The sequence below is a fragment of the Piliocolobus tephrosceles genome, chromosome 9 (genome assembly GCF_002776525.5).
Source record: "Piliocolobus tephrosceles isolate RC106 chromosome 9, ASM277652v3, whole genome shotgun sequence".
Lineage (NCBI taxonomy): Eukaryota > Metazoa > Chordata > Mammalia > Primates > Cercopithecidae > Piliocolobus > Piliocolobus tephrosceles.
Genome location: NC_045442.1, coordinates 64,103,684 through 64,120,273, shown reverse-complemented (window position 1 = coordinate 64,120,273; position 16,590 = coordinate 64,103,684). Strand labels below are relative to the sequence as shown.

The 16,590-nt window shown below is 39.4% G+C and overlaps 1 protein-coding gene across 3 annotated transcripts in view; it reads left to right on the top strand.

Annotated features, from left to right (window-relative positions):
• The window catches only part of HERC4 (HECT and RLD domain containing E3 ubiquitin protein ligase 4), a 143,616-nt gene that overhangs the window by 109,716 nt on the left and 17,310 nt on the right, over positions 1–16,590 (top strand). For all 3 annotated transcript variants that reach the window (XM_023205109.2, XM_023205108.1, XM_023205110.2), the window contains 2 exons: positions 13,893–14,059; positions 15,391–15,457. In XM_023205109.2, coding sequence (XP_023060877.1) covers positions 13,893–14,059; positions 15,391–15,457 — 234 coding nt within the window. The remainder of the gene's footprint in view (positions 1–13,892; positions 14,060–15,390; positions 15,458–16,590) is intronic.

Genomic DNA, 16,590 nt, shown 5'->3' with positions numbered 1-16,590 from the left:
TCTCCTATGGGTTATCTTTTGAAAATGTATGGGCTATTCTCCTTTAAAATATATATATATGTAGATAGCAATATATTACATACCAAAGTAATTTTCCTGGTTTTGACCCTGTGTAAGCTGTTACCACTGGAGAAAACTGAGCGAAGGGTACATGGGAGTTCTTTATATTATTTGCATAATTTATGAGTCTTTAAGATATTTTAAAATAAGTATTTTTTGGCCAGGCACAGTGGCTCACACCTCTAATCCCAGCTGTTGGGGAGGCCAAGGTGGAGGTCAGGAGTTCAAGACCAGCCTGGCCAACATGATGAAACCCTGTCTACTAAAAATACAAAAATTAGCTGGGCATGGTGGTGCATGCCTGTAATCCCAGCTACTCAGAAAGCTGAGGCAGGAGAATCACTTGAACCCAGTAGGCAGAGGTTGCAGTGAGCCAAGATCGCACCATTGCATTCCAGCCTGGTGACAAAGCAAGACTGTCTTTAGTCACATTTAACTGTTTGGACAGAGGTAAGGACAAGACCAACAGTTGATTTTAATCACATTTTGGTTTTAGCAAGTGAGTGTAACACAGAAGGGAGTAAAAGGCAAGGGAGTTATTATAGTGAGGGATTATGGAATTTCAGCTTTGTGTGGGCTTGATTTGGACAAATAAATTGTGATGGTGGAATTGTATTGAGGGGCTGAGATAAGTCAGAGGTGAATGCTTGAAATTGAGATTTGGAGGGTTGTAGTTGAATGTAAGATATAACCATGGGTGTGGTCATTGAGGTGTGGTGGAGAACAAGATTGTTGGAAACAGGTTCAGAAACTGAGAGGCTAGTGTGTTGTATGCATTTTTTTTGGTCTGGATATTGAAGTTGCCAAAAACAATGGTAGAAATAGTGGTAGAGAAAGAAAGCGTAAGATAGTGCCAAAGTTTGTGAATGAAGGAATTGTGGAAGGTTTTTTATACAATTGCCCAAGGAACAGTTGCAGGGAATATAGTCAGTTGGCCTGTGTTTCAGAGGAGTTGGAAATTTTAGGATGGCAAATGGAAGGAAGTCTAGAAACACCGAAGAGCAAGGAGACCTACCTTAGCTCTAGAAGCAATCATATGAAGGATTGAAGAGAAAAGTGACACCATTTGTGAGAGGTGCAGAGGAAATGGTGTCCTCAGGAGATAGTCTTGTTTACTTAGACAAAAAGGGGAAAAAAATTGGAGTTTAGGATATAAGCAGTTTTCTAAATGGTAGATTGTGAGTTCCAGAACAGTGAAAGGGTTTGCTGGAGAAAGGACAGTCATAAAATTGTGTCAGACTTGAAGTCATTTCACAGTGCCATATGGATGTGGGTTTAGGGATAACCTATGAGTTTCGAGGCTTTGTATTGGGTCAGTAGACAGGCATATAAGACATGATGGAGTTAGTCCTATTGGCCTCTGAGGTAAGTGGACAATCTGCTCAAATCCTAGCCTCCTTCCTGGTGCTAGTCTCTTTATAAATAGGGAAGTTTGTAGTGGTGTAGCAGGTAGAATTTGAGAGGGCATATGAGGTTGGGGGCTGTCCTGCCAGAAACAGAGTTCTGTCTGCCCTTTAGTCAGTTTTGCAAAGAGATAATGTTTTGAGACCAAGGGAGGGGCAGTTGTAATAAGCTTTATCATGAATCTCTTTGGGACCATTCAAGTTATATCTCAGCTTGGCTGGTGAGTGCCCCTTAGAGCTGGCTCTACTCTTTGGTGTACTTCTAACATATCTCCATTATTCTTCAAACATTTCCTTTCATTTGGTACAGTAAACATTCCAGGTTTATCTTGTGTCTTCTCCACCCCAGCCCTGGCATTAGCCATTTTTCATAAGAGCCCTGTCTTCTTTAAGTGGAAAATGGTATTTAGAAATCAAGCTTTGGATGCTAAGTGTAGTACTTTTTGCTTCCGGGGAGTCAGTAGTTCTACTGGGTTCTTTCACCTGATAGAACTAGGATCTGTATGTGTGTATACACACATGTATCCATAGACTTACCTATATTTAGAGCTGTATATATATTGAAGACCATGGAATCAAACTGATACTTCTCATTCTATCCAAATACCAAAGAATTTATTCTAGCCTTCTCCCTTTCCATATTATATATATAACTTTCATCATCAATGAGAAACTTTACTGCCATCATCTTTAGGGTATTTACTTAAATCTCCCCTATAAATCTCCCAGGCATGGTGGCTCATGCCTGTAATCCCAGCACTTTGGGAGGCTGAGGAGGGTGGATCACCTGAGGTCAGGAGTTCAAGACCAGCCTGTTCAACATGGTGAAACCCTGTCTCTACTAAAAATACAAAAATTAGCAGGGCATAGTGGCACACGCCTGTAGTCCCAGCTACTCAGGAGGCTGAGGCAGGAGAATCACTTGAACCTGAATGGTGGAGGTTGCAGTGAGCCGAGATCACGCCACTGTACTCCAGCCTGGGGACAGTGAGACTATGTCTTAAAAAAAAAAAAAAAAACCTCCCCTGTATGTATCCATGGAGTCTTCAGGCTGCACTGGTCAAAAGCTCAACCTCAGACATACTGGACCACCCTCTCAGAGAAGGTATAATAGTGGTATATTACCTGTGGATTTTTCCCAAATTCCCTTTATGATGATTCCCAAATTCCTTTTATGATTTTTATCATAAAAGAATATTGGAGATACTCTTTTGTGTAATGCTCTTCCTTTTTTTTCTGTGATTTTTGTTTTTTGGTTTTTTTGAGATGGAGTCTTGTTCTGTCCTCCAGGCTGGAGTGCAGTGGCAAAATCTCAGCTCACTGCAAACTCTGCCTCCCAGGTACAAGTGATTCTCTTGCCTCAGCCTCCCAAGTAGCTGGGATTACAGGCACGTGCCACCACACCTGACTAGTTTTTTATGTATTTGGTAGAGACGAGGTTTCACCATGTTGGCCAGGCTGGTCTCAAACTCCTGACCTCAAGTGATCCACCCGCTTTAGCCACCCAAAGTGCTGGCATGAGCCACTGCGCCCAGTTATGTAATGCTTTTTCTACATCAGTAGAGATGGCCGTGTAGTTTTCTTGTTTCATTCTGTTAATGTGGTGCATTATGCTGGTTGATTTTCTTATGTTGAATCTCCCTTGCATTCCTGGGGTAAATCCCATTTGGTAATAGTGTATAATCCTTTCAGTAGGCTACTTGATTGAGGTTGCTAATATTTTGTTGACAATTTTCACATCTATAGTCATAAGGGATATTGGTTTGTAGGGTTGGATTTTTGTTTGTTTACTGTTTGTTTTGGAGGGTGTGTGCAAAATCCTTTTCTGGTATTTTGATAGTGATGACCTCATAGAATGATTTAGGAAATATTCCCTCTGTTGTGATCTTCTGGAAGAGTTTGAGAATTGGTGTTAATTCTCCTTTAAATGTTTGGTAGAATCTGATCCTTGGCTTTTCTTTGGTGGAAGATTTTTTTTTTTTTTTTTTGAGACAGAGTCTTACTCTGTCACCCCAGCTGGAGTGCAGTGGCACAATCTCGGCTCACTGTAACCTTCGCCTCCCAGGTTCAGGCGATTCCCTTGCCTCAGCCTCCCAAGTAGCTGGGACTACAGGTGCATGTCCCCACGCCGGGCTAATTTTTTGTTTTTTTGTTTTTTTGTTTTTTAAGTTGAGACGGGGTTTCACTGTGTTAGCCAGGATAGTCTTGATCTCCTGACCTTGTAATCCGCCCACCTCGGCCTTCCAAAGTGCTGAGATTACAGGAGTGAGCCACCACACTTGGCCTGGAAGATGTTTTAATTATAGATTTAATCTCTTTAATTTTTATGGGTTTATTCAGATTTTCTAGTGTTTTTATAGTGTTACGTGAGTTCAGTTGGCCCTTTGTATCTTTGGGTTCCACTTCTGTGGATTCAACTACCACATATAAAAATAATCGGGGGAAAAAATTGCGTCTGTACTGAACATGTAACAGACTTTTTGTCATTATTCCTTAAACAATATAGGATAACAACTATTCGCATAACATTTACATTGTATTTGGTATTATAAGTAGTTTAGAGATTATTTTAAATATACAGGATGATGTATATACATTATATGCAGATACTCTACACCATTTTATATCAGGGACTTGAGTATCCTTGGATTTTGGTATTTGCTGCAGGTCCTGGAACCAATCATCCGTGAATACCAAAGGAGAACTGTAGCTTGTGGGTTTCTAGGAATTTGTCTGTTTCCTCTAGGTTATCTATTTTGTTGGTATATAGTTGCTCATAGTATTTTCTTATAATCTTATTTTTGTAAAATATCATGATGGCCCCACTTTCATTCCTTATTTTAGTCATTTGAATCTTCTTTTTTCCTTGGTCAGTCTATCTAAGGTTTGTCATTTTGTTAACCTTTTAAAAGAACCAACTTTTGGCTTTGTTGCTTCTGTGTATTATTTTTCTTTTTTTTTAAGCAAAAGTAATTCTGTTTTATTGATGTAGGTATTAGTATAATCATTGAAATACATCCAGAGGGTGCAGCCTTTACAGGAAAAGAGGAAGTCAGCATTAATTTGTTTAAAATACTTAACTGCAAGTGCAAAGTTAAACAACAGGACTCCTATAGATTGTGCATTAAAGGTAAAGTCAAGAGGAAAAATGATGCAGGGAAATAACAGTTTTCTCTTCTTTTTTAAAAAAATTCAATAGGTTTTTGGAAAACAGGTGGTGTTTGGTTGCATGAATAAGTTATTTAGTGGCGATTTCTGAGATTTTGGTGCACCCATCATCCGAGCAGTATACACTGTACCTGATGTGTAGTCTTTTATCTCTCACCCGCCTAACACCCTTTCCCCCAAGTCCCCAAAGTCCATTGTATCATTCTCATGCATTTGCATCCTCATAGCTTAGCTCCCGCTTATGAGTGAGAACATATGATGTTTGGTTTCCCATTCCTGAGTTATTTCACTGAGAATAATGGTCTCCAGTTCCATCCAGGTTGCTGTGAATGCCATTATTGCATTCCATTTTATAGCTAAATAGTATTCCATGGTGTGTGTGTGTGTGTGTGTGTGTGTATATATATATATATATATATATATACACCAAATTTTTTTATCCACTTGTTGATTGATGGGCATTTGGGCTGGTGCCATATTTTTGCAATTACGAATTGTGCCACTATAAACATGCATGGGGACATGCAAGTATCTTTTTTGTATAATAACTTATTTTCCTCTGGGTAGATATCCAGTAGTGGGATTACTGGATCAAATAGTAGATCTACTTTTAGGTGTTTTTTTTTTTTTTTTTTTTTTTTTGAGACAGAGTCTCACTCTGTCACTCAGGCTGGCGTGCAGTGGTGCTGTCTCCACTCACTGCAGGCTCCGCCTTCTGGGTTCATGCCATTCTCCTGCCTCAGCCTCCCAAGTAGCTGGGAATGTAGGCACCTGCCACCACGCCTGGCTAATTTTTTTTTTTTTTTTTAGTAGAGATGGGGCTTCACTATGTTAGCCAGGATGGGTTCGATCTCCTGACCTCGTGATCTGCCTACCTCGGCCTTCCAAAGTGCTGGGATTACAGGCATGAGCCACTGCGCCTGGCCAACTTTTAGTTATTTTTAAAGTTTTTATTTATTTATTTATTTTGGGGGTGAAAGATACAGTCTTGCTCTGTCACCCAGGCTGGAATTCATTGGCACGGTCTCAGCTGACTGCAACCTCTGTCTCCATGTTCAAGCCATTCTTGTGCCTCAGCCTCCCAAGTGGCTGGTACTATACGCATGCCCCACCACGCCCAGCTAGTTTTTGTATTTTTAGTAAAGACAGTGTTTTGCCATGTTGGCCAGGCTGGTCTTGAACTCCTGACCTCAGGTTATTCACCTACTTTGGCCTCCCAAAGTGCAGGGATTATAGGCATAAGCCACCATGCCTGGCCTACTTTTGGTTCTTTAAGGAATCTCCACACTGTTTTCCATAGTGGTTGTACTAGTTTACATTCCCACCAGCAGTGTAGAACTGTTCCCTTTTCACCACATCCACGCCAACATCTATTATTTTTTTATTATGGCCATTCTTGAAGGAGTAAGGTCGTATTGCATTGTGTTTTGATTTGCATTTCCCTGATCATTAGTGATGTTGAGGAGTTTTTCTTTTTCTTTTTCTTTTTCTTTTTTTTTTGCCATTTGTGTATTTCCTTTTGAGAATTGTCTATTCATGTCCTTAGCCCACTTTTAGATGGGATTTTTTTTTTTTTTTTTTTTTTTTTGAGACGGAGTCTCGCTCTATTGCCCAGGCTGGAGTGCAGTGGCCGGATCTCAGCTCACTGCAAGCTCTGCCTCCTGGGTTTACGCCATTCTCCTGCCTCAGCCTCCGAGTAGCTGGGACTACAGGCGCCCGCCACCTCGCCCGGCTAGTTTTTTGTATTTTTTAGTAGAGACGGGGTTTCACCGTGTTAGCCAGGATGGTCTCGATCTCCTCACCTCGTGATCCGCCCGTCTCGGCCTCCCAAAGTGCTGGGATTACAGGCTTGAGCCACCGCGCCTGGCCCGGGATTGTTTTTTTCTAGCTGATTTGTCTGAGTTCCTTGTAGATTCTGGATTGTATATTATTTTTCTATTCTCTAATACATTTATCACTGCTTTGATAATTTAGTTTTCTCCATCTGCTAGCTTTGGGTATAGTTTGTTCTTAGTTCCTTAGGATATAAACTTAGGTTATTGACATGAGATCATTCTGTTTGTTTTAGTTTAAGTGTTTACAACTATTCGTTTCCCTCTGAACACTGCTGTTTTTGCATCCTATAAGTTGTAGTATGCTGTGTTTTCATTAGTCTCTAAATATTTTCTAATTTCCCTTGTGATTTCTTCTTTGATCTTTTGGTTGTTTAAGAGTGTATTGTTTAGGCTGGGCATGGTGGCTCATGCCTGTAATCCCAGCACTTTGGGAGGCTGAGGCGGGCAGATCGTGAGGTCAGGGGTTCAAGACCAGCCTGGCCAACGTGGTGAAACATCGTCGTTACTAAAAATACAAGAAAAAAAAAGAGTGTATTGTTTAATTTCCACATATTTGTGAATTTTCCAGATTTCCTTTTATTATTTCTAGTTTCATTCCATTATGATATGAGAAGATAATTTTTTATGATTTTAGTCTTTTTAAAATTTATTGAAAGTTTTGTGACCTAACATATGGTCTGTCCTAGAAGATGTTCCATGTACACTTAAAAAGAATGTTTATTCTACTTTTATTGGATAGAGTATTCTATATATGTCTGATAGGTCTTGTCGGTTTATAGTGTATTCAAGTTCTCTATTTCCTTTTTGATCTTTTGATTGTTGTATACATTAATGATAGTGGCATATTAAAGCTACCAATTGTTATCTTAGAACTGTCTGTACCTCCCTTTGATTCTGTCAATTTTTGCCTTATATATTTTGGAGCTGTGTTGTTAGGTTCATAACTATTTGTAATTGTGATATCTTCGTGATGAATTGGCCCTGTTAATCAATATTTGTCTTTGTCTCATATCAATTTTGCATCATATTAGTCTATTTTGTCTTAGTATAGTTTCTCTAGCTCTCTTGTGTTACTATTTACATGGAATAACTATTTCCCAAATCTTAACTTTCAACCTATTTCTGTCTTTGGACCTAAAGCAAGACTTGTATTTTTTTAAAGACTTGTTTTGTGGCCTAACATATGGTCCATCCATATGCTGCAGAGAACAATGTGTATTCTTCAGCTGCTAGATGAAATGTTCTATAAATGTCTATTAGATCCATTTGGTCTACAGTGCAGGTTAAGTCCAATGTTTCTTCATTGATTTTCTGTTAGAACGATGTGTCCAATGCTGTAAGTGGAGTGTTGAAGTCTCCAGCTTTCACTGTATTGGGGTCTCTCTCTCTCTCTCTCTTTAGCTCTAATAATATTTGCTTCATATATCTGGGCACTCCAGTATTGGGTGCATATTTATATTTGTAATTGTTTTTGTTTTGTTTTGTTTTGTTTTGAGACAGAGTCTCCCCCTGTCGCCCAGGCTGGCATGCAGTGGCTTGATCTTGACTCACTGCAACCTCTACTTCCCAGGTTCATGCTATTCTCCTGGGCCTCAGCCTCCCAAGTAGCTGGAACTGCAGGTGCGTGCCACCACGCCCAGTTACTTTTTGTGTTTTTAATAGAGATGGGGTTTCAGCATGTTGGCCAGGATGGTCTCGATCTCTTGACCCTGTGATCCGCCCACCTCGCTCGACCTCCCGAAGTGTTGGGATTACAGGCATGAGCCACTGCATCCGGCCTATATTTGTAATTGTTATATCTTCTTGCTGAATTGACCCCTTTATCATTATATAATGACTTTCTTTGTCTTCTTTTATAGTTTTTGTCTTGCATCTGTTTTGTCTAATACAAGGTCACATTTGCATAGAATATCTTTTTCCATCTCTTTATTTTCTTTTTTTTTTGAGAAGGAGTCTTGCTCTGTCACCCAGGCTGGAGTGCAGTGGTGCGATCTCGGCTCACTGCAAGCTCCGCCTCCCAGGTTCACGCCATTCTCCTGGCTCAGCCTCCAGAGTAGCTGGGACTACAGGCGTCCGCCACCACGCCCGGCTAATTTTTTGTATTTTTTTAGTAGAGACGGGGTTTCACCGTGTTAGCTAGGATGATCTCAATCTCCTGACCTCGTGATCCGCCCATCTCGGCCTCCCAAAGTGCTGGGATTACAGGCTTGAGCCACCGCGCCCGGCCTTCCATCTCTTTATATTCAGTGTATGTGTCTTGATAAGTGAAGTGTGTTTCTTCTAGGCAGCAGATCACTGGGTCATGTGTGTGAGAGTGTGTGTGTGTGTGTGTGTGTGTGTGTTTTATCCATTTACCTAGTCGTCTGTGTCTTTTGATTGGAGAGTTTAGTCCATTTATATTGATTGAGGAGTTACTCTTGCTTTTTTTTTTGGACACAGGGTCTTGCTCTGTCACTCAGGCAGCTAGGACTATAGGCATATGCCACCGTGTCTGGCCAATTTTTGTATTTGCATAGAGACGGAGTTTTACCATGTTGCCCAGGCTGGTCTCAAATTCCTGGGCTCAAGTGATCTGCCTACCTCCACCTCACTAAGTGCTATGAGCCAGCAGTGCCCAGCCTTTCCTGCCATTTTAAAATGTGTTCTGGTTGTTTTTTGCTTTTCTTTTTCTTTTGTTTCTTTCTTTTCTTTTTTTCCTGCCTTCCTGCCTTCCTTCCATTCCATTCCATTCCTTTTTGTGAAAGTGATTTTTCTCTGGTGGTATGTTTTGATTTTTATTATTATTATCATTATTTTTCATGTATCTGTTGTATGTTTTTTCATTTGAGTTTACCATGAGGCTTGCAACTAGCTTATAACGCAATATTGTAAACTGAAGATAATACCAATTACATAAATAAACTAACACGCGGAGAGAAAACTAATAAAAACTTTACACTTCAACTGTGTTCCCCTGGTTTTTAACTTTTTGTTGTTTCTGTTTATTTTACTACACTGTCTATGTCTTGTAGCTGTAGTTATTATTTTTTGTTGGTTCATGTTTTAGTTTATACACCACAATTACAGTGTCATAATATTCTATTTTTCTTGTATTTACTATTACCAGTGAGTTTTGTACCTTCACATGATTTGTTATTGCTCATTAAAGTTCTTATCTTTCAGACTGAAGAACTCCATTTAGTTTTTCTTCTTGGACAGGTCTCATGTTGATAAAATCCCTCAGCTTTTATTTTTCTGGGAAGATCTTTGTCCTTCATGTTTGACGGATAATTTCACTGAATATACATACTATTCTAGGATAAAAGTTTTTAACTTCGGCACTTTAAATATGTCATGCCATTCTCCTGGCCTGTAAGGTTTCCACTGAAAAGTCTGCTGCTAGATGTATTGGAGCTCCATTGTTGTTTCTTTTCTCTTGATGCTTTCAGGATCCTTTCTTTATCCTTGACCTTTGGGAGTTTGATTATTAAATATCTTGAAGTAGTCTTATTTGGGCTAAATTTGCTCTGTATTCTGTAACCTTCTTGTATTTGAATATTGATATCTTTCCCTGGGTTTGGGATGTTCACTGTTATTATCCCTTTGAACAAACTTTCCCATTTTTTTCTCTACCTCTTTAAGGCCAGTAACTCTTAGATTTGCCCTTTTGAGGTGATGTCTCTAGATCTTGTAGGAGTGCTTCCTTCTTTCTTAATTGTTTTTTCTTTTGTCTCCTCTGATTGTGTACTTTAAAATAGCCTCTCTTCAAGCTCACTAATCGATTCTTTTTCTTGATCAGTTCCACAGTTGACGGCCACTGATGCGTTATTCTTCAGTATGTCAGTTGCATTTTTCAACTCTAGAATTTCTGCTTGATTCTTTTTATTTTACTCTCTGTTAAATTTATCTGATAGAATTCTGAATACCTTCTCTGTGTTATCTTGAATTTCTTTTTCCTCAAAACAGCTATTTTGAATTCTCTGTCTGACTGAAAGGTCATATATCTCTGTCTCTCCATGATTGGTCGCTGGTGCCTTATTTAGTTTGTTTGGTGAGGTCATGTTTTCCTGGGTGGTTTTGATGCTTGTGGATGTTCACTGGTGTCTGGGCATTGAAGAGTTAGGTATTTATTGTAGTCTTCACAGTCTGGTTTTATTTGTACTCATCCTTCTTAGGAAGGCTTTCTAGGTATTCGGAGGGACTTGGTTGTTGTGATCTAAGATTTGGTCATTGCAGCCGTATCTGCATTAGGGGGCACCCCAAGCCCAATAGCACTGTGTCTCTTGGATAAGATTCAGAAGAATCCTCTGGATTATCAGGCAGAGACTCTCGTTCTCTTTCCTCACTTTTTCCCAAACAGGAGTCTTTCTGTGCTGATCTCTCTGGAGCTGGGGGAGGGGTAGCACCAGCACCTTTGTGGCCACCACCACTGGGACTGCACTGGGTCACACCTGAAGCCAGCACAGCACTGGGTCTCACCTAAGGCTCATGGTAACCACTACCTGGCTACTGCCTTTGTTTGCTTAAGGCCCTAGAACTCTGCAGTCAGCAGGTGGTGAAGCTAGCCAAGCTTGTGTTCTTCTCTTCAGTGCAGAGTTTCCCTCAGTCCCAGTTGGGTCCAGAAATGCTGTCTGAGAGCCAGGGCTTGGAGTCAGAAACCTTAAGGAACCTACCTGGTACTCTATTCTACTGTGGCCATGCTGGCATCCAAGCCACAAGGCGAAGTTATTCCCACTCTACAGTCCCCATCCATAGAATGATTAAGTGGGTAGCTGTCAAAGGAAAATCCTCAAATGTCAGCATATATTGTTTTTTCTATCCTTTGGGTTTTCAAGAAAGGTTGTAACCCTGGATGTCTGTGTTTCTGTAGTATTCTGGATCCTGGAAAGGGAAGCTAGGATTTTCCTTGTTCACTGTACAGATCTTCATTTGATCCCTTTATTTTCAGTGGGGCACCCTGACTATCAGCTGTCTCAGATTCCAGACCCTCTGGTTCAGGCTCTCCAAAAAGGCAAAGGATTTTCCACCAAGCATCCTAGTTTCAACCCTACTCTAATACCTCTGCCTTTTAGAGTCTTTATGTTTACCCGTTGAGCTAACTGGGCTACCTCTGATGTTGCGGGTATTGCTACTTGCAATTCCTGAGCCTGTAGCACAAATTAGCTATAAGTTACTATTTCAATTTTTTCTGCTTTACCAATTCAGTTACCAGCTATTTGTCTACTTTTCATATTTTGAAATGTTATTAACATTTCTTTATTGCTCTTACCTCCCTTATTCTCTTTTTTCCTGTGGACTTATACCATTTTTCTTCCTGTATTCTCTTTTAGAGGGTTTTAGGAGGGAGAGAGATTTAGCACATTAATCAGTCTGCTCCATTTAAGAACCTTCTAAACTTAAACAGAATTAAGACATAACAGCAGAGAAAGATTAATTTGACCACTGAAAACTGTTAAATTTATGCATAGCAGAAAACATAAAATTGAAAAGCATGTAATAGGCCGGGTTGTATGTAACAAATATGACAGAGTAATACTCCTAATATATGAAGAATTCAAATACAAATACATAAGAAAAATACTATCCCCCAAAAGATAAGTGGGCCCAGTACCTGAAGAGATATTTCATGAGCACATACATATCTCTGATTTTTAGTATCACAAATAGTCAGAAATGTGTACTAAAGCAAGTTGTCATTTTCAACTCAAAAGAAAAATGCGTTTGTGTGTGCGTAGAGTATATATATACAGATGAAAACGTGAAGAGTGGAGCATTTTCCTGGACTGCAAATGGCAGTTTAAACTGGAACAGGAGCCGGGCATGGTGTCTCACACCTGTAATCTTAGCACTTTGAGAGGCCAAGATGGGCGGATCACCTGAGGTCGGGGGTTCGAGACCAATCTGACCAACATGGAGAAACCCCATCTGTACTGAAAATACAAAATTAGCCGGGCGTGGTGGCTCATGCCTGTAATCCCAGCTACTCGGGAGGCTGAGCCAGGAGAATCGCTTGAACCCAGGAGGCGGAGGTTGCTGTGAGCCAAGATTGCGTCATTGCACTCTAGCCTGGGCAACAAGAATGAAACTCCGTCTCAAATAAGTAAATAAACAAGCAAACAAACAAACTGGAACAGGTGTAGAGGAAAACAGATTAGCAATATGCTTGACTATCTTTTGACTTACGAATTTTTCCTTAGGAAGTAGAATTTCTCCTAGGGAAATATTTCAAACTGTGGACCAAAATAGGCAAAAAGATGCCCATCTTATTTTTGTAGAATAACTGACATTTATTGAACCTTTAGTGTGTGTTTCAAGAACTGTGCTAAAAGAGTTTAACATGTATCATCCCATGTAATCCTCACAACAACCATATGAGATAAATGCTATATTTACCTTCTTTGAAAACGCAGAGGCTAGACTGCCAAACCAGGCTGGAGCCCAGGTCTAATTTAAAACATTTATTCTCTAACCGTCATGCTCACAATTTTCTGTAAATATATATTACTTTTATAAAGATGAGGGAAAAAAATAAACATTTTCAGTGTGTCAGTAGTGTAAGTATGTTTCAGTTATCTAAACATCCAACTAGACTAAAACAGCTAAATTTAGCAACTCATTGTACTTTTATGATACAATATGCAGCCATTAAAAAGTCATATTTTAGCCGGGCACAGTGACTCACGCCTGTAATCCTTGCATTTTGGGAGGCTGAGGTGAGCAGATCACCTGAGGTCGGGTGTTCGAGACCAGCCTGACCAATATGGTGAAACCCCATCTCTACTAAAAATACAAAAATTAGCTTGGTTGTGGTGGTGCATGCCTGTAATCGCAGCTCCTCAGGAGGCTGAGGCAGGAGAATCATTTGAACCCGGGAGGCGTACCTTGCAGTGAGCAGAGATCGCACCACTGCACTCCATCCTGGGTGACAAAGGGAGACCTTGTCTCAAAAAACAAACAAATTGAAATATTTTTCTGAGCTTATTGTAGGTGGAAATACACAAAAATATTTTAATCATTATTCCTGAGTGATTGGTTTACAGGTGTTTATTCATTTTCTTTTCTATGTTTTTTCTTCGTTTTCCAAATTTTGAATGTGTATTACTTTTGAAATCAGAAAAAAAGTTATAGTAATTATTTCACCTATTAATGTCGAATGACATGAATATGCTTATGTGTCTGGAAAAAAACAGTTGTAAAGTTATATGTATAGTACGATTTCAGCTAGATATTATTTTTTTTTAAGCCTGAGAAAATACCCTACATGGAAGTGTACAAAAATACTAACAGTGATGTTATCCCAGGGAGAGAGTAATGAGGATGAACTTTTATCATGTATTACTTTTTTCTCTATCTTCAAAATTGTACAATATGAGCATATTTATGTAATCATAGAAAATTTAATATTTTAACTTGGAGGACATGTCTTTACTTTTTCTTATATTTTTAGACGTTTGAAGACAGTGATTTGTTCCATTTGATTGGTGTTATCTGTGGCTTAGCAATTTATAATTTTACTATTGTGGACCTCCATTTTCCTTTGGCTTTATATAAGAAACTACTGAAAAAGAAGCCATCCTTGGATGATTTGAAAGAACTAATGCCTGATGTTGGGAGGTTAGTTGGAAAAAAAAGTCAAAAGGTAGTAGGGTTTGGGAGGTAAGAAGTGGGGAATGTACAGAAAGCTTTCCTTCTATGAATAAGTATATTTTTTTCTTCTTGTTAAATATCTGAAATAAACAAATGCTCTTCTCTAATAAAGGAAAATCCATTATGTTACTCAGATCAAAATTTTCTATTGAAAGACTAAATTTGGCTGGCACAGTGGCTCACACCTGTAATCCTAGCACTTTGGGAGGCTGAGGCAGGTGGATCACCTGAGGTCAAGAGTTTGAGACCAGCGTGGAGGTCAGGAGTTCGAGACCAGCGTGACCAACATGGCGAAACCCCATCTCTACTAAAATACAAAAATTAGCCAGGTGTGGTGGCCCACGCCTGTAGTGCCACCTACTCAGGAGGCTGAGGCAGGAGAATTGCTTGAACCCAGGAGGCAGAGGTTGCAGTGAGCTGAGATTGCACCATTGCACTCCAGCCTGGGTGGCAGAGCAAGCCTCCGCCTCAACAAAAAAAGACAGACTAAATTTGTAGTTGTTAGACAATACCTTGCAAATATCAGATCATCACCTTAGGAAAGTAAATTTTTTCTGAGAGTGATTAATTCATTTATTTGGACTTTTACTTCTGATAACCTTCATTCCTAGTTTGAATATGTGAAATTTATTTTTATTTATTAAATAAAATGGATTAAAGATTTTATATAAATAAGGACAAATGGGCCAGGTGTGGTGGCTTATGCCTGTAATCCTAGCACTTCGAGAGGCTGAGGTGGGCAGATCACGAGGTCAGGAGTTCGAGACTGGCCCGGCCAATGTGGTGAAACCCGGTCTCTACTAAAAATACAAAAATTAACTTGGCGTGGTGGCGGGCGCCTGTAATCCTAGCTGCTCTGGAGGCTAAGGCAGGAGAATTGCTTAAAAACCTGGGGAACGGAGGTTGCAGTGAGCCAAGATTGCGCCACTGCACTCCAGCCTGGGCGACAGAGAAGACTCCATCTCGGGAAAAATAAAATAAAATAAAATAAGGAAAAATGTTAAAAATAGGTGAATACATGGCCTTTGTATTCAGAAAAGTGATAAGAACCTTTGACTAATTTTTTTCCTTCAGCATCATTTATAAGTTTGCCATTGTGTAGTCACTATTCTGCAACAAATATAAAATTACAAATTGACAAAAGGATTTTACCAAGAGGGAATGAGAAGTGTGTGTGTGTGTGTGTGTGTGTATATATATATATATATATATATATATATATATATATATCCATAAGTAAAACAGTCAAAATATCCAATAATGTTTTTCCTCTCAGAAACGTGTATATTATTTTGCAGAAGCATGCAACAGTTACTGGATTATCCAGAAGATGACATAGAGGAAACATTTTGTCTTAATTTTACGGTAAGATGCAAAGACGTAGGTTAGCCTGATTATTCATCATCCCTTTTATTTAAGCTAGGTCTTATGGTTCTTCTTTATTTTGATGGATGGAATTCTTAAAGAACCCTTTAGCTAGCATTTATTGAGCATTTACTACGTGCTAACTAGTCATAGTACATGCATTTCATTTAATCCTCAACAATCCAGTGAAGTTAGGATTATCCCTGTTTTACAGATGAAGAAAACTGAAAACAGTCATTACCTTGGGAATCAGTATGCATACCAGCCTCTGTGACTTAAACCTGTGTACTTTATCATTATGCTAAATATATTTACAAATACAAGACGTCCTCTTTACCCAAGTGTTCATTTTTGAGTCTGCAATTACAGAAATGCTTTAGAGAAGCAAAAGGTTATTGTAATGTGAGAATATCACTACTAAACTTAAAAACATTAATTTCCACTGGTACATTCCTTTCTATTTCACACTAACATTCATCCTTGCCCATCTTGTCTTACTCACTGTTGGATGACATAGATAAAACAAATGCAAATGCATTGCAATATCATTTGGAAAATGAAATTGCAAATCTTGTAAAAGATGTACAATTTCATTAAGGCAGTGAAAGGGATGTGATTTTTTGTTTTTTGTTTTTTGAGATCCTTGCTGTGTCACCCAGGCTGGAGTACAGTGGCACGATCTCGGCTCACTGCAACCTTTGCCTCCCAGGTTCAAGCGATTCTCCTGCCTCAGCCTCCTGAGTAGCTGGGATTACAGGTGCCTGCCACCACGCCCGGCTAATTTTTGTATTTTTAGTACAGACAGGGTTTCACTACCTCGGCCAGGCTGGTCTCGAACTCTTGAGCTCGTTATCCACCCGCCTCGGCCTCCCAAAGTGCTGGAATTACAGGTGTGAGCCATTGCACCTGGCTGAAAGGGGTGTTAAATAACTGATCCAGTCACAGGCAAAGCCATTTATAGATGAGGATATGGCAGAAGTAGACTAGTTGGCAATTAAGTAAGAGAAAATTCGTAAGGATTATGATAAGGCATTCCAGAAGGGAACAATTTGAATATTATAAATTAGACTCTTGGAAAAATTGTAAAGCTTCAGTTTTTCTTTTTCTTTCTTTCTTTTTTTTTTTTTTTTTTT